General features: G+C 41.9%; 2 protein-coding genes across 8 annotated transcripts in view; one reads left to right on the top strand and one right to left on the bottom strand.

The window, feature by feature from the left end:
* OSBPL9 (oxysterol binding protein like 9) overlaps positions 1–7,131 on the top strand; it is a 102,754-nt gene extending 95,623 nt beyond the window's left edge. For all 7 annotated transcript variants that reach the window (XM_084852509.1, XM_084852508.1, XM_084852510.1 and 4 more), the window contains 10 exons: positions 817–902; positions 1,308–1,482; positions 2,610–2,694; positions 2,907–3,017; positions 4,492–4,555; positions 4,650–4,790; positions 5,317–5,395; positions 5,816–5,907; positions 6,263–6,398; positions 6,483–7,131. In XM_084852509.1, coding sequence (XP_084708635.1) covers positions 817–902; positions 1,308–1,482; positions 2,610–2,694; positions 2,907–3,017; positions 4,492–4,555; positions 4,650–4,790; positions 5,317–5,395; positions 5,816–5,907; positions 6,263–6,398; positions 6,483–6,557 — 1,044 coding nt within the window. In that variant the 3' untranslated portion in view covers positions 6,558–7,131. The remainder of the gene's footprint in view (positions 1–816; positions 903–1,307; positions 1,483–2,609; positions 2,695–2,906; positions 3,018–4,491; positions 4,556–4,649; positions 4,791–5,316; positions 5,396–5,815; positions 5,908–6,262; positions 6,399–6,482) is intronic.
* Positions 7,132–7,921: 790 nt separating this feature from the next.
* Positions 7,922–17,748, bottom strand: part of NRDC (nardilysin convertase) — a 49,888-nt gene continuing 40,061 nt past the window's right edge. The window contains exons 27-31 of the mRNA XM_084852505.1: positions 17,517–17,600; positions 13,276–13,366; positions 11,686–11,802; positions 10,778–10,867; positions 7,922–9,397 (exon numbers count right to left, since the gene is read on the bottom strand). Of these exons, the coding sequence (XP_084708631.1) occupies positions 9,203–9,397; positions 10,778–10,867; positions 11,686–11,802; positions 13,276–13,366; positions 17,517–17,600 (577 nt within the window). The 3' untranslated portion in view covers positions 7,922–9,202. The remainder of the gene's footprint in view (positions 9,398–10,777; positions 10,868–11,685; positions 11,803–13,275; positions 13,367–17,516; positions 17,601–17,748) is intronic.

Here is a 17,748-nt window from a genome sequence, read left to right as displayed (position 1 = left end):
TGCTTCAGTCCCATTAAACTTGATCTGATTTAAGTGTTGAACTCTCTTCAATTTCAAAGAGATTTAATCATAATTTTCCACAAATTATTTAATCATCGTTTATCCTTTCAGACTATTCTGTTGTTTAATCAGCCATATAAGATACCTCCCTGTAGTATCATTAATACCCAAACTAGGTATCTTTTAAATCACAGACCACTACTAAGTCAATTATTTACTGCCTTTAAACTAGATGTTTTGTATTGTATTGTTTTAAATATTTGTATTGTATTTTATATTTTTAACTGTGTGTATGGTTATCTTAGTCTTTTAACTGTTTTAATTTGCCCAGAGAACAGTAGTTACTGGGTGGATTAAAAATAAATGCATAGGTGAGTAGTGCTTTCTTGATTCTTAAAACAAGTGAAATTACATATATGTCAATGTGATTTTTATAGTTAATTCAGCCCTATGATCAATGTTCTAAAAGTATTAGGTTGCCATTTTAATAAGGAATAGTGGACATTTATTAGGTTCCTTCTTTTGCAAGATGCTGAACATAATAAGCCTGAAGCACTGTTCTGTCCTTCCTTTCCATTTGTCTTTGATGTATTGTACAAAACAAAAAACAACCCCCACCCACCCCCTGATATTGTAGAAAGCTTAGAAGGCCCAACTGCAGCGTGTATGTATAAATTGGAAGCTGCTTTGCCAGAGCAAATCAGATTTCCACCACATTTGGAATACTACCCTTTAGAAGTGTCAAACCATGCTTGAAGACTTCATTATTTCAGTACCTGTAAAAAAAACTGAAGTCTTTTGTGTTTCTTCCTTCAGGTAGTTCTTCCAACGTTTATTCTGGAAAGAAGATCACTCTTAGAAATGTATGCTGACTTCTTTGCGCATCCAGACTTATTTGTGAGGTATTTGGGATTTTTATTATATAACTGGTTTTGTCTAGATTGCAGAGTACAAAGCATTACACTTGCGTTGCATCCAAACCTGGGCACATCTGTGCAATTTCCACTTCAGTGGATGCATTTTTGTTTAAACACCATGATCAAACTTGTCCAAAGATATGATTTGCTGCCTACCTGTTTGTTGGTTCCAACTAGCGTTGGCAATACTCCCTGGTAAGTGGGAAGCTAATCCCATCCCTACGAGTTAGAAAGCAGCTTGCCTTTCAGGTAGGACTGGAAAGGTCCTCTGAAGGTAAGCCACTAGTCAGAATTTCTCTCAGCCTGAAACTAAACGTGTTGAGTAAATTTTGTGTGTGTTTAGTTTCAAAGTAAGATCATTTTTTTAAAAACTTTGTATGTTTTCTCTAGTATTAGTGACCAAAAAGATCCAAAGGAACGAATGGTTCAAGTGGTAAAGTGGTATCTCTCAGCTTTCCATGCAGGACGGAAGGGGTCTGTTGCTAAAAAGCCTTACAATCCCATTTTGGGAGAAATCTTCCGATGTCATTGGGTGCTGCCAAATGTTGAGCAAGAAGATAATATGGTTAGTAATATTCATTAAATGCCATATATTTTGTAAACAGCAGTCTACTTAGTAATTACAAAGCTTTTCTCAGCCATCTCTCAACAGTTTTCCCTCTGTGATTTCCATTATGTGGAAGTGGGGAGAGGGAGAGGATTCACAATATTTAAGCTCAAAATGCCTTGAGCCACTCAAAGGGTGTGAAATATGTTTTTACTTGTTCAACATCAAGCCATCTTGTATTACTGCCATCTGTCTTCTTATCACTTCTTCAGGATCTCTTCCTAGACCGTTGATTTGATTATTTTTTTTATTACATTTCCTCCAAGTATCTCAAGATGGCAAACATAGTTCTTCTGCCCCTCACAACAATCCTGTGAGGTCGGTTAGGTGGATAGTGACTGGCCCATAGTCACCTAGTGAGCTTCATGGCCGAATGGGGAGATGAACCCAGAGTGCTACTCCAATATTGTAACCACTACACTGGTGTAGCATTACATCAATGGCTTTGGTGAATAGTATTGTGGTTTGGCCTTTATAGCCTACTTGCCTCCCTTCCTCTCTGTAACCTTCCTCACACAATATACGTATGTGGGACTGTCAAATAGCTGTGAGGGCCCTTCCAAACTAGTATTGCTTCATGTAGTAAATGCATACTTGTTTGGGGAAGACTGCATTCAAGTGGTCCATTTCGCACAATCACCATGGCTTAAACAAGGCATAGTGGCTTGCTTAAGCGGTGATGTGTGCCAGGTGCCATTTGCCTAGTTACCTGCCCTGGGCATGGTTTGTCATGTCTCCTGAACCTGGGCAGTATAGTTTGTTTGAGGGGGAAACAATCCTCAAACAACCGAACAACAGGTCATGGATTATTTGAGGGCTGATCCTTGTGTAGCATCTTGTTTGAAGAACAGGTGTCTTATTCCACCCACCCAAGCCTCTTTTCAGCAGTTGCAGATATTTAACAGCAGACTTCTGGAACTGTTTTAAGCAATAGATCCTATTAAAAGCTGGATGTGATGCCCTTGTGTAATGTACCTTTTATTCTATCCTATGAGGCTTTAAGTAGAGAACATACCTAAACATCCCAGTGTACACATTTAAAAGGTGATATATCATGTTAAATTGGGAAACTTTTTGTTTTGCAGGAGACAGTTGCAGATGGACCACTTCCTTGGGTAACACAAAACAGTGTAACATTTGTAGCAGAGCAGGTTTCTCACCACCCTCCAAGTAAGTTGACAATCTTTTGAAACTGCAGATTGTTTTGATTTTTTAATTTTTTGATGTTTATTCTGTGAGCTTTCTTTACTAAGGAATTTTGAAAGTGCAGCCAGGCTTACTCTGCAGATGTCTTACTTGGGAAGCAAATATTCATGTGTATCGCAAATGCACTCTGGTGAATGTACTGCTTTATAGTTTACTATATCTGTCTATCCTTTCAGTTTCAGCATTTTATGCAGAATGCTCTAGAAAGAAAATACAGTTCAATGCCCACATCTGGACCAAGTCAAAGTTCCTGGGAATGTCTATTGGTGTTCATAATATAGGCCAAGGTACGTCTTGCCATAGATGTGTAACTTACCTACTCCCTAATTCCATAAGTGTATTTGTGACAAAGTGTTTCCTGAATTATTTTTAATGAATGATAAAATAGTTCTCTTTGAAGGCTGGTAATGATCCTAGGCAGTTGCCACAAATTGGTTAGAATCCTTTTGGTCTTTACTTTCATTTTCAAATATTTTAGCTTTATACTGATTGTCTGCAGCAGTTTGTGGGTGGGACCTCTGTGCTCTTCATGACTGTATAGTAGCACCTTCATGTGATTGATTGTAGTTTTATCCCACTCCTCAGCCAAAAAAGGCTCCCGGAGTGGCTTACAATCAATAAACAAAGAAGACAGTCCCTGCCTGCAGGCTTACAATCTAAAAAAAGACACGACACTCAAGGAAAATGCAATGGGGAGGGAAGAGGGGAGAAAAAAGAATTAGATAGACTGTCAGCAGGGCTGGTGGCATGGCCCTGGTCCCCCCTCTCATCTCCCAAAGGAGGGGCAGTCCAACTGGAGCAGGCCCTGATGTTCCCTTTGCCTGCTCCCTTGCTCTTTCTTTTTCCCCACAGGGCCATGGATGTCAGTTAGCCCTATGGGGGTGGGGGAGTCCAACTAGTACAGGCCCTGATGTTCCTTTGCCTGCTCCCTCGCTCCTTCTTCTCCACAGGGCCATGGACGTCAGTTAGGTACATTCTAGTTACTAGGTACTTTCCGTACTTGTAACTCCTCTTGCCCATCATTTCTCTCCCTCCTTCCCTCCAAAACTTATGTGGTCAATGTGTGTTGTCTCTCCAGAGGGTAGGACACTATGGCTTTCTGCCTGTCTTCCCTCCCTCCCTCTCTACTAAAGGGAGGGAAATAGAGCACCTGGCTCCTGGCTTGCCTTTTTGGCTTTAACTCCAGAAAGCACCATAAGAACTGCAAACACTACATGGGTGACATTTATTGTGGGGCACATGGTTCAGCATATGCATTGTATTTAGAAGATCCCAGGCATTGCCAGTCTAAGCGTAGAAAAAAAAACACTTGCGTAATGAGCTGGGAAAACATCTGCGAGACCAGTACAGCTACCAGTTGGTCAATTGATAATTCTGGATTGGATTTTCTGACTCGTAGCCTTCTCTTAACTTTCTGTTGGCTGTTTAGTTGGCCTAATAAGTTTAGGGTCTGCATTTGGAGGGAGAAATTCTCTAGTCCTGCCTAAAACAATAGAAGCGGCAAACTCATTCATACTATTTTTCTGATTCCATTGGCTCAGTTTCTTGCAGCTTCGATTTCCAAGGTAGTAATTTATGCCATTCCGCACTCTAATCCAGCTTTCCCCAACCTGGGTGCACCTCCCATAATTCCCAGCTTCTGGAGGGCACCAGATTGGGGAAGGCAGCTCTAATCCGTTAACTTTCTCTTCTCCTGTCATCTTTCTCTGTATAAACAAGGATGATCTGTTTAATTCTCATCACACCTGTTTTGTTTTACAGGCTGTGTGTCATGCCTAGACTATGATGAACACTATATTCTGACTTTTCCCAATGGCTACGGGAGGCAAGTGACACTTTACGCTTTTCAGTAACTTTTTAAATGGTGGCAAATTTTGTTTTGCCTAGCTCTTGAAAGGTGTCTTACGTTATCTTCACAGATCTATTCTCACAGTGCCATGGATAGAGCTGGGAGGAGAATGCAGCATTAGCTGCTCCAAGACAGGCTACAATGCTAGCATAATCTTCCACACAAAGCCTTTCTATGGGGGGAAAAAGCACAGAGTTACAGCAGAAATCTTGTGAGTATATTTGGGTTCTTTAAAAAAAACTCATTTCAAGGCTGTGGTATAAAAGAATCTTACTGTAGTAAGATGGTGTAGAGCAAGGGTAAGGAAACCTTTTTGGCCCAAGGGCCAAATTGACTCCAGGCGAGCACTTTGGGGGCTGCATCCCAAAGTGGGCAGGGCTGCCCACTAGTGGCACATGGCCCTGACATTAGTACCCAGACCACGTTCATTCATTCTCTCCCTTACTCTCACTCACACACACTACTCCCCCCTCCCCCACCATGCTGCCATCCCACATTGCAGTTAGACTTTTAAGAAGCCTAAATGTGGAGTGGGGGAAGCAAGGTGAGTTCCTATCAGGGGTGGGGGTGCAAGGTGAAGGGCTGCATGGAACCCCCCCCCCCCCCAGTTCTTTCTTATTCCTGGCACAGAGCTACTGGGAGTTACTCTATGTGCTTTGGCAGAAGCTCTCATGGTATTTGTAAGCATCAAAAAAGACTGAAGTGGAGATGACTCTTCATTCTAATCTTTCTTTTAGTTCTCCTAATGACAAGAAATCCTTCTGCTCAATTGAAGGAGAATGGAATGGTGTCATGTATGCAAAACATGCAACGGGGGTAAATCATCTTATCTTAGTTTTGTTTTATCAACAGACATGTCAGTGCATTTTGTCATTTTCCCAGTAAAATACTGATTATCCAGAAGATGTCATAGAATTTCTCTTCCTGTTACAAGTAAATTAAGGCTTCAGCTTTAAAGGCCTTTCAAGGCAGTGGAAGAAACTGAGCCTCTTGCAAGATGAGGCCCAGCATGCTTTGGGGTTGGTATATCAAAGGCATTGATGGACCATGGCTGCTAATGGCATCCTTGCTGTGAAACTACTTTCACTATTAGAGAGCCATTACCGGGGTGCATCGTGCTTGTCTTGGTAGGGGAAATATGGAAGATAAGAAAAGTGCCAATATATAACTAAAACCTAGATGAAGAACAAATTAAACTTGACAGTGTAAACAGTAATAGAGTTCTTCTTTCCTTAGGAGAATGTAGTCTTTATAGATACCAAGAAAATGCCTATCATTAAGAAGAAAGTAAGAAAACTAGAAGATCAAGAAGAACATGAATCCCGCTGGTAAGACCTTAACATACTTTCCTTAGCTGTCTACTAAAATCAGGAAAATATTCAGAGATCATTGAGTCTTAATTTGCCTGAATTAAATAAATATCATGGCATGAATGAACAGTAAACATATAATGACAGTGTATGTGGGTCACTAAGGTTTAGGAAAAAACTTGACTACTTAACCATCTCATCCTATTGCTTGGTGGGAGACTTCTGTCTTTCTCTCATCCAAGTTAATCGAAGTATTTTTTTTCCTGAAGTCATAATAGGCAACTAGAGCAATTTTTTAAACTTGTGCAATGGGCACAATTTTGAAAAATTGAGTTTTCTACCATTCTGTATATATTTTTTTTTGGTTTTTTAGCCTATGGAAAGATGTAACTTACAACTTAAAGATCAGAGACATTGATGCAGCTACTGAAGCTAAGCACAGGCTTGAAGAAAGGCAAAGAGCTGAAGCTAGAACCAGGAAGGAGAAAGAGGTTCCGTGGGAGACACGAGTAAGTTTCATTCAACCATCTGTTACGTTGTAGTTTTCCCTGATCTTGCAATGAGACTATTAACTGAGTGCCCTTTTATTACAGCTCTTCCACGAAGATGGAGAATGCTGGGTTTACGATGAGCCACTACTCAAGCGACTTGCCGCCAGTAAATATTAAGTGGGCCATGCCTATGAAGTTCAAGCCTTGGCTTAGTGGCTATAATTGTAACTTTCAAGTACTCTTCTTTTGGAGAGCCTGTCTCCTCCAGTTACGTTCCTATCTCAGGGATACTGGACTTACTGATGCAGCGAACAATTAAAACAGGAAGAGCCTTGACTGTGTAGCAGTAATTTATATTGGCCTTTCCTGTCTGACCTCCCATGCTTCTAGGGGAATTAATAAAACCTGGGCTTGAGCCCCTCCATGTACATTCTAACCACCGCTGTAGAAGGTGCAATGGGGCATTTGATGCCAGTTAATATGATTCTGGCATCTTACATAATATACGTGGCTTCACTTCATTAGAGCCAGCTAGTTTCTGTGTAAATATGAGGATTCTTTTGGCCAGTTTAGAAAATGCAAGATTCTAATCCACCAACTAGTGAATTTAAAAGAAAATCAAAACTTTTGGCACTTCATTGTTTCTCCAAAATAACTTCGGTATTTTTAGAAATGAAAATGTAATTATAGATTACCATTTGGTTCTTGCTGGTGCATCTATAATGCTTCATAAAATAGATTTTCAAATGTATGCATTGTTTTATTTCATGGTAAACCTTTTCACAGCAGGAATGCTTTGAAACAGCATTATATTCAAGTTAAAACAATGCTGATAATGCGTTAATACTGTTCAATAGGAAATACTAATTTCATCACCCAGACCTATTTGGGAAATACAGGCAATGCAAGCTCCTCTTAAAATGTATTGCTAACACCTGGAACATGATCTAGAGTACAGTTTAGGTGACCAGTTTCATAGTTATATCAGCACTAGCTTACAAGATTGTTGCCCAGAACTGGACAAAGCAGTCATGTTGATTCTATTCCAGATTGTTCTGAGAGCTTTAAACTCAATGAGTTTGTTTTTATTGGTCTACTCCTTCCTTTCCTTCAGTCTTATAATAAGTGAGCTTGGCTAAAAACACTATATGGGGGGGGGGGGACACACAAAAAAGCTTGAGCCTGAAGGCTTCAACACAGAGGTCAGCAATGCACCGCCCACAGGCGCACTGCTACCCCACCACCAGACTTCTTCCTTGCTCGCCCACTGGTGCTTCCCCTCATCTCTGCAGCCAGGATGTGGGAGGTCTCCCAATCAGCTGACTTCCTACTTCCTTACTGTTTCAGGTAGCTGCAATGGCAGGTCATAAGAGAAGCGTCTGGGACAAAAGAAAATCCAAGAAGGGTGGGGATAAGAAAATGTGTCAGTGTGACCCCCCACAATGTAAAGTGTCTGTGCCGCTGGGAAAAACAGACTATCTACTCCCTCTCTAATATGACCAGCCTATGCTAGGATAACTAGTGAAAGACTGCTTCTCTCCTTCAATGTGTGCTCTATCCAGAAATAAGATCATTTCAATAACTCCCCACTTCACCCTGTTTAGGATTAAGGACATGTAATAGCCCCTGCAGAAATCATTTTAAGAATTCTGTGTAATATTTTGGTTGGGACAAACATACATAATACCTGCGGATTAAGACTGTCACAAGCTTTGTTGCCTAGGGGAGAAGTATGTGTTTCAAACCGTTGAGAAAGAGCTGTGGCAAGTTGCTTTTAAATTCTGTGCAAAATCACTCCTTTATTTTCTAGTCATTATAGAACTTTGTTGTGTAGAATCTGTGTTTTAAGTTGGCATTTTCTCCCTCAGAAAGCTGAGTACAGGTGAAGGGACTATGGCTACAATAACGGAGAGGATATGGGCTTGTGACTTGCTGTGGATGTACAGCTGAATATGTATCCTATTCCAAGCACTGAGTAGAAATAAGCTGACATCTGCCTTGAAATGTGCATTTAGACAGTAGAAATTAACTAGATCAGGTGTAAGTGACATATATGTAGGTCTGCTGAGTTGGAGTGGGTTCGTTAAGTATTCTGTCTCCTAAAATCCTGTTTCGTTTCATCAAACTACAAGTATATTCAAGTTTTTCTTCAAGGGCTAGCTAGGTTTTAAACAAAAATGATGATTAATGATAGATTTCAGGAACCCTTATGTTACAACCTGCACATAAAAACCAGAATTTATAATCTGAGTAATTAATTTATTGCACATGGTATCTCCACACTCATCCTGAACTACCTCATGCAATGACTGTTTTTTTTCTGAAGCCAGCAATGTTCTTGCTCTGAATTGTTGCACACAGGCAGGTTATCAATTTTAAGTATTTTAACAAAATTCTCTGGATAGTAGGCCACAGTAGGCATTTATGTCCCCTAAAATAACACAAACTGAGTTGAGGACTTGAAGTTGCATACGTACCCATGATAGTCCTCACTCTTTCCACCCTTATGTCTAAGTCAAGTAACACTTCAAGCAAAAGGACCCACTACGTTAGATGGCTGGTGGGTGCAGCCCTTCTGCTATGTATGTTTTCAGTCTTCCTGTACTTCCCCTGCCAGCTATATTGTGTAATTTCACCAATATACACTTTGTTATGTATACCATGACCCTTCAAAGACATGCTTGTAACAGATTAGACTGTAGAGGATATTCAATTACATATTTTCCAGAAAGCAAGGTAGATTCGATTCTTTATAGGAGACCAGATCTCCTCAAGTGGTCAGTAGTTAAGTTGTACTACATGTTATTGCAGTCTGAGATGAGTTATTTTAATATCTTATGGTATGGGAGAACATTGAGAGCTGATGTGTACACTTTGATGTCCTTGATACAAGTGGCATCTGCCATAGAGGAAGGATCCAGGAACATTAGCTGAGGAATTTCATTGCACGAGGGACTGTGAACATTTGAGATAGATGAACTTTCGACATCACCTTCATGTATTCCAAATCCAACCACCTGCAGTGTGAAAATATAAAAATTACCAGGTAGTAAACAATACAATCCACCACCAGAACAAGAGTAGCCTAATCCATAACCTAAACCAGGCATGGGTAGACTTCACCTTGAATTATCTTTAGGCAGTATCCAGTGTTGCTCTAACACAGCCTTCCCCAAATCAGTGCCCTCTAGATGTTGGAGGGAACAATCCTATCAGGGGAGGCAACCGCCTATCCAGCGCAAGGTGGGCAGAGCATGGAGGGGATCTTCTCTGTGCTCCAGCCACCCTGCATTCGCAGCTAGACAGCAGATTTTGGCTGTCTAGCCATGGGACCCGGGGGGGGGGGGGAATCCAGGCAACGCATAGGAAGCATCAAACCAGCACTGCCACCCCCCGGGAATGCCCCCTTTTACCCTGCTCCATGTTGCTCTTCCAAGCGCAGAACCCTGGAGATGATCCGCACTGCCTATAAGGGGGCAGGGAGGCAGTTTTCCAGGAACTGACCTCAAAGCACAGGCTCCAAGGGATTCTGAAAAACCAAACAATCCTATGGCCATCTAGCAGCCCTAGGATTGCACCCTTAGACTTCCAACTCCCATCAGCCCCAGCCAGGATGGTCAGGAATTCTGGAAGTTGTAGTCCAAAACAGCTACAGGTGCCAAGTTGGGAAAGGCTGCACTAGTGTCAACCAATGCTAGTTGAAACCAATACAGGTTTTAACTGTATAAGTTCTTAATGTTGTAAAGCCGCCTTGAGTCCCTGTATTGGGGAAAAGGCAGGATATAAATCATAATGCTAGCACAATGTCATTAGCACTTGCTAGGCAAAGGGTGGGGGGAGGCAATTTGCTACTGAATTTTGGCAGTGAATCACTCCCCCCCCCCTTTGTCTAAAAAGTGCTAATGGTGTTGTACTAGCAGTAGTTTACAGAAGGGCAACATCACTGGGGTAGCACTGTGACAGCATCAGATGCTGTCCTTTGTTCTTTATTAGAATTTCAAGGGCCACTAAGCAGAACTAGGTGCAGAAAACTGGCTTAAAGAGAGTGAATTTTCTATTGCATGTCTTGAGCTGGGATGATCTGTGTATGCAAACGTAAATCTACATTTGGACTACAGCAGAAGGATTTTAACAACGGATTTCAGAATACGTTTTTATTGCTGCTACTGTTAAGCAATTGGGAGTCAAAGCCTTGCCTATCTACCCTGTACCCACACCAAGCCACAATAGAGATAAGTAAATTGATACCTCTAAAGTAGTAAAGCTTTCCCCCAGCCCCTCTCAAATGGCACATTAAGATAAACAAATGCTGTGTTCAGCAGCTAAGCCTGGCACTTGAATACAGCTCAGTTTAAGCTGATCATCCTTTAAATAATATATTTGCCATGAATACTCACATGTACACTAAGCACTTTCCTCTCTTTACCTCTGTGTGCTTGGAACCAGGCAGCTAGTTCTGATTGGGAAAGGGATTTGAGAGCTTCAATCTAAGAAAATACAGAATGAAAGTGAAATAATGAGTTTTAACATGTATATTAGTAATAGTATGGGAATCAGCCCAAAGCCTGAGCAATTTCCTTTTATCTATAAATATATATGTAGGAACCTCTACAGTTCAGGAAGGGAGGAAGTCTTAACATGAGCATCTCAGTTACTATTAAATCTGAATGTGTGATATGGGATATTTTGCAGAAGATCATACAGACCACTTGAGCAAAGAATTCTGCCCAAGGCCAGTTGGAATTATACAAGGGCTAGATATTTTATAACCACTTAGAGATTGTATTATATTAAGCGGTATATGAGTATTCCAAATAAATACATAAAATAAGGGGTAAGAATAACATCCTGTGTGTGTGTGTAAAAGATGATAATGCTACATGTGTAGCTGGGTGAGCCAATAGTTACACCTATTCAGAAATTAGCAAAAAAGTGCAACCAGCAACAAAATGTTGCAGTGTATCATCCCCTAACAGGATTGCTCCTGTTTAGGATTCCAGCCAGTTATGTCTTCCTTTGCTCAAGCAGGCCAATTCATTCATCCCACACTCCATTTTTTTCTCCAACTGACACTCAGTTGCATGACTCTTGGAGGTCACTGAGCATTCTCGATCCCTCTGAAGTTTTGTATTTGTGCACACATGTCCCCATTTTGACTCCAGTCCTGTCAGCACTAGATACATTTGTTTGTAGTGCTTGGGGATCCTCCTTTGATTATTTACAGAAGTCCCAAGATAAAAATCTCAACCTGACCCATACAGGAATTTGGATATTAGGATTTTGGGGAGGAGATGGGATGACATACCTCCCGGACTAGCCTGTCAAACAGATATTGTTGAGTCACCACTTCTGTCCAGTTTCTATCCACCTCCTCACCGAGATGGGAATCTTCACACTCCTTTAATTTAATGAGAGCTGTGACCTGGGGGAGAAAAGATAAGCCACACCGTTAAAGAACAGTCACTGCTTTTAGAAAAACATTAAGACATCCCTATCACTGACTCCTAGTATTTTGCTTTTCTAGTATAATTCTTGAAATTCACCACAGTGCTTAACCACTTTGAATTTTCTTTCAATTAAAAGGCATTTTATAAATATTCTAAGTAAATAAATTGGTGTGATACAATGAGATGAAACTATCCCACCTTGTGCTATGAAAGGCACTAGCCTATTTCCAACTACACATCTGTAAAGAATGATAATCCTCACATGTGAACACTGCAGACACTGAAAAAATGAGATGTGTACTGAAGGACTACCCACAACAGAACCTGAAAGTGGAGCTGTAATAGCACTGTGTGAGGTTGAGTTGTTTACTACATCAGCTAGACATACGCTAGCAAAAATACTAGTTACAGGAAAAGCACATTAAGATTTTAACACTCCAAGACGCTTTTCCCACCACATACTTCTGATGGGCTGACCATGCCCTGTTAACTGAAGAACTATACCCAGGTATTTGAATACCATCTATGGGGCCTATATCGTCTAGAGAACAGCATTACTTTCGTTTTGTTATAGTTCACAACTAGGTGTTCTTTTTAGCAATATTCAGAAAATGCCCCCATCAGTCTTTTTAAATCCACTTTTGTTTGAGAAAGAAGTACAGCATCATCTGCATGCAATAAGATGGAAATAGCTTTTGTAGCCAATTTAGGGGCATGATAGACTGGAGATGTTAAATAGTTAACAACATCATTTATATACAAATTAAATACTGCAGGAGCCAAAAGACAGCCTTGCTTAATCCCCTTTGTGGCTACCACAGAATCTGTAAGCTGTCCATCTATAGAGCATCGCACCTTCAGCCAGGTATTGTTATACAAACATTTAATCAGAAAAAGAATTTTTATCTATAGTTGAGGAACTTAATTTGTCCCAGAGTCTTGTGTGATAGATTGAGTCAAATGTGGCTTTCAAATCAATAAATGCTGCATATAGCACACCACCTGGTTTCTTTGCATATGTGTCAATTAAATGGGCGACTCCAAAGACATTATGTGTAGTGTACTAGTTACAGTATAAGATGACCTGTAGCAAGATTCTGGTTTTTTAGACCTATCGATCAGTTACAGTCCTACTTCATGTGTTGTCCATTTTAATACATCACAAAGATTGGCAGGTCCACCTAAGCACGGCACAGAAGGGAAAATTCTACCACGTATGACTTCTGTCCCTTCAAGATTCTGATGGTAAAAGCTCCACCATGCAAAGTTTGCCCTTCTGTGTCATCCTTGTCTCTATTAAGGCTCATGGAGTTGCTGGTCTCAGAATGAGTAATACAAACCTGAAACTGTTACTGGTGCATACATAAGACAAACAAGAGATGACGACCTGATCAAGACTTTATAGGAAAAGATTTCTAGAAAACTAGAAGAGTCTTTATATGTATTACCTGTGTATTGAAGGCCTCTTCAGTCATATGTTTGATTTTTTCATCAAAGCATGAAAGAAATTCTTCTATCTTCCTATCCACTAGTTCAGAGCTGAGAGAAATAACAAATTACACTCAAATATGTATTATTTCTGGACACAATTTTCAAAAGCTTCAGCCTAGCAGAATAGATGTTGACGTCTAAAAGTATAATCTCGCTTTTCGTTATTTAGGGTGCAATCCTATGGGGATAGGCTGCCACCTATCCAATGCAGGGCAGGAGAAGTGTGGAGGGGATCATTCCCTCTGCGATTCTCCTGTGTATTTGTGGCTAGACAACTGATTTTGGCTGTCTAGCTGCAGGAAGGTGGAATGGGGGAAGCAGCTGCCGGACGGCACATAGAATGTGTTGTACCAGCATGTCTGCCTCCCCCTACCCCCCCCCCCCGGACGTCCCATTTTTGCCACTCTGCGCTCCTTTTCCAAGTGCAGAGCACGGGGCCGTTCTGAGCTGCCTGCGAGGCAGAGCGGGAAGAGGGGAAGTTTGGTTCTCAAAAAACCAACCTTGGAGCGTGGTTCAACCGACCTTGGAGGTTGGTTCCCAGAAACAGACGTATCCTATCGCCGTCTAGCCACTGCCTAGTGGCCATAGGATTGCTCCCTTAAAATATTTATGTACCACCCTTCATTATCAGATCATAGGGTGGAACAAAATGCATTAGAACAATGAAATATAAAGATTAAAAACAAAATACACCAAGCTAGGTATTGAAATCAGCAGATGCCTTTTGAGAAAGGAGCACTGCTCTTTAATCTTGCCTTTTTAAGTATAAAAAAAAAAGAACTCTGGATGCAATTTACTATAATTCAAGTGTAAAAATCACCACCTCACCTGGGACTATCAACAAAAAGCAGGTTTTCCACCTCCAGGCAAAGGATATTATGATGTCTGCTGAGATGGGACTTCAGTCATCCATCACATCTGATATCCTCTTACAGCAGTATTTCAAAGCTGGTATTTACTTGATGTTAAATAACTTTGCTTCTTCATGGCTTACATTTTCTTAAGCATTCTATATATTACTAACCCTCTGGCACAGGTATTTCCAATGCAGCACCCATGGCTACCATTGCACCCACCAGGCTATTTTCCTCCTGGGCAAGTGAATAGAGTGATTCCTCTTCGAGGAATAGTGTCTTGAGGCGGGGAGGTGAGCTTCCCTGCCTCCAACCTGTTTTCTGCAGGTGGGGTTTGCTCCCTATACAAGCTAATGGAGATTGTGCCATTGGTTTGTTGTATGGGGAGCGAAAAAGCCCCTATGCTAAAAATCAGCTGGAGTGGGATGGAATCCACCCCCCACCAAGGACCCTTGGAGTAACAGAGTCATGGCAGGAGGGTGGCCTTGCCTCCCTCCAGCTAATTTTCAGTATGCAGGCTTGTTCTCCCCACAAGCAAATGAACTGAGAAATTGCTCCATTCAGTTGCATGGGGATGGGGAAAAAGATGAGCCAGAGAGAGGGGGTGGGGAAAGAGGGATCAGAGAGGAAGGAAGGAGATGAGCCACAGAAAGAGAGACAGGGGAAGAAAGAGGAACTAGAGAGAGGAAAAAGTCAGCGACAGAGACACAAGGAAGGAAGGAAAGAGCTAGAGAGCACGAGGAAGGAAGTGAGGCAAGTGTCGGCGACAGAGACACAAGGAAGGAAAGAAAGCTAGAGAGCACGAGGAAGGAAGTGAGGCGAGTCAGAGAGAGAGAAGAAAAACGCTAGAGAGAGAGAGAAAAAAAGCCAGAGCTGGAGGGAGGGAGGGAGAAGAGCCAGAGAGAGATGACAGAGTGGGTAGTGCACACACAAACCCATAAGGGGGCACTCCTAACATTTTTGTGATTCCTGTAGAGGGGTGGGAGGCCAGTCAATTTGTGGTGGCATGCAGGGCACTTTTTCAAATTGGCAGATGTGTCCTTGTACCCAAAAAGTTTGGAGACCCCTGCTTTGGCTGGTGGTGGCTACAACACAGGTCTAAAAGGAAAAGAATTAGACACAGCTGGAGTCTCTTGTAGTTTAGAGACCCTTTATCCCTGGGGTCTCCAACAAGGTAACCATGAAGTTCTCCACTCCCCTCCCTTCAAAAAATTTTTTAATACAAACTTTCAAAAAGATTAGGATGCCAGGTACTCCTTCCTGTTTCTGCTGCTGATCAGCTCTTCTGTAGGCAGGCAGAGTAGGAAATAGTTGCTACCTGGCTCTGCCCAATCTTCTGCCCACACAAAATTCTCCCTTTTGCTCTCTGTCCTTTTCCTGTCCATAGCCGCCTCCTTTATGTCCCTTCTTAACCCTGCTTTTTCTCACCCACCCCTGCCCCCTGCTTTACCTTACAGTTTCTCCTTCCAGCCCTTTCTCTTGCTCGTCAACACACCCACACATGCAACATCTTCCTGGGTGGGGGCTTTGATGGCAGAGGAAGAGGCAGAAACACTAGCTGGGGAATGGACTGGCTGAGGTTGAGGTAGGGAAAAACCCTTTTTCTTTTGGGACTGTGGAAGGTGTGTGTATGTGGATAGGATGAACAGAGCAATCCTATGTAGGCCTACTCAGAAATAAGTCCCACTGATTTCCATGTAAGCATATATAGGATTGTAACCTTAGGAAAGAAGGATGGGTGGGATAGATGAGGGCAGGAATTGGTGTGTGTGGGGGGTGGATATGGCAAGAGATGGATTGTCTCTCAGCCTCACCAGTTTACCTTTGGTGAAATAAATAATTTGTTATGCTTCTCTGGGGTCAAATATGTAGATTAGCTTTGGAGTTTAGACCCTACCTCTGTTTATACTCTGTTTCTTGGGTGGGTTACTTGTCCTTTGTGACTAGCCAAACCTCCACAGCAGCCATTATATGACTAACCTCATCGTCCATGGGAGCCATTTTGTGGTGTTGCCCACAACAGTTTCCCAAATTTGCCCATGGCTCCAAAAAGGCTGGGGACACCTGCTCTACTTTAACCCCCAAATACAAAAGGACAGAGCTACTTTCAGTCCACACTCAGTAACTGCCACTAGTATATGTACACAAAACTGAAGGTAATAGAACTCACTTGAAAGCCAAGGTAAGCACCTGTGCTGTAGCATCAGGGCTAGGTAAGCAGTCTGCTGCTCAGGGGAGGTTGGGTAGCCTGGGCCCCCAAACAGATAAGCAGCACAAGCTGTAGATGCTGCCCACATGCAGACCATCTCTCATATCTTAGGCTGGAAGGAACAGGCACATGAATATATGCCTCTTCAGGTAAACTACACCTTGGTTCCAATGCTCACGGCAGCACCAAGGTCCCTGTTTGAGGCACCTCTGTAGAGATGGGTCACAGGGACATGTAGCCGCTACTAACCAACTGAAACAGGAAATTCCTAACTCTATTGGGTTTAGAGTGATGGTACTGGCATTCACCAGTGGATGGAGAAAGGTAAATCACCCACTCATGCCACATGTCGAGACATGTATATGCATAGGGAGAACCTGGCACAGGAAGCAAGGAAGAGCGGGGAGGACCATAGAGACAAGAAGTGAAACAAATCTCTTTCCTGCCTCTGCCTACCATTTTTTTTACATTTTGCTGATACCCACTTACATGCCTTATTTATAAATTAGAATGTTAATGTATCAACCAGATGAACAATCCATAGGGAGCTTTCTTAAACTAGAGTAACTATGGAACCCCAAGCCAAAACAGGAGATGGGGAATTTCTTTCCCTTTGGGGTCTCCTTCTGTTGTTCTGTCAACAACATAGGCTATAAGCTACTAGAGGCACATGATTGCTATTGTAGTCTCCCTGAACCCCCCCCCCCCCACACCACTCTATTTGATTAAAAACTACAGTATAGTTACATCTGAAGGTATTTTAAAACAAGAATGTAGTGAGCAGGAGATACGAAGGAACAAGAGTTGTTCATGGCCACTTTTGTCCCCAGGGGCAGGCAGTTCAACAAAAGGAGGGAAAGACCAATTGATTGTAGTGGCTGAAGGCTGCTGCAAAGCATGAAATCTGAACAGAATAAGGAATTGCTTTACTGTCCCACATCTGGCAGTGGAGAGGAGGTTGCACACATCCCCAGAAAGTTACATTGTACTGTTTGCGAGGGATGGAGGATTTAGGGAAGGGTTCATATAATACCATTTTCAGAATGCTGCATCTAAAATATCAAGTCTGAAAACCACTGAGTTTACAGGATGTGACAGAAACACTGAAATGTAATTCAACAAATGCGCCACTCACTTGTATTTGGTTGCCTGTGTTGCTACAGTAACAGAGAAGCCAAGGATCCCAGATGTGTTCCTGCAAGTTGGGTACACGTGATATCTAAAACCAAAGCGGGTGTGAGTGGGGAAAAAAGAGATCACTCCATGAATATGGTTCATTTCATCTTAGGAATGTTAAGTATTGAGCTACTTTCAGGTGGATGCTACTATAATTGTGAACTAAGACTACCAATCAAATTGTCGTGCTC

The sequence above is a fragment of the Heloderma suspectum genome, chromosome 4 (assembly GCF_057233095.1).
Source record: "Heloderma suspectum isolate Gila_16-S chromosome 4, 16-S_ref, whole genome shotgun sequence".
NCBI classification, from domain to species: domain Eukaryota; kingdom Metazoa; phylum Chordata; class Lepidosauria; order Squamata; family Helodermatidae; genus Heloderma; species Heloderma suspectum.
The sequence above is the reverse complement of the archived record's forward strand: the minus strand, read 5'-3'. Positions and strand labels throughout refer to the sequence as shown.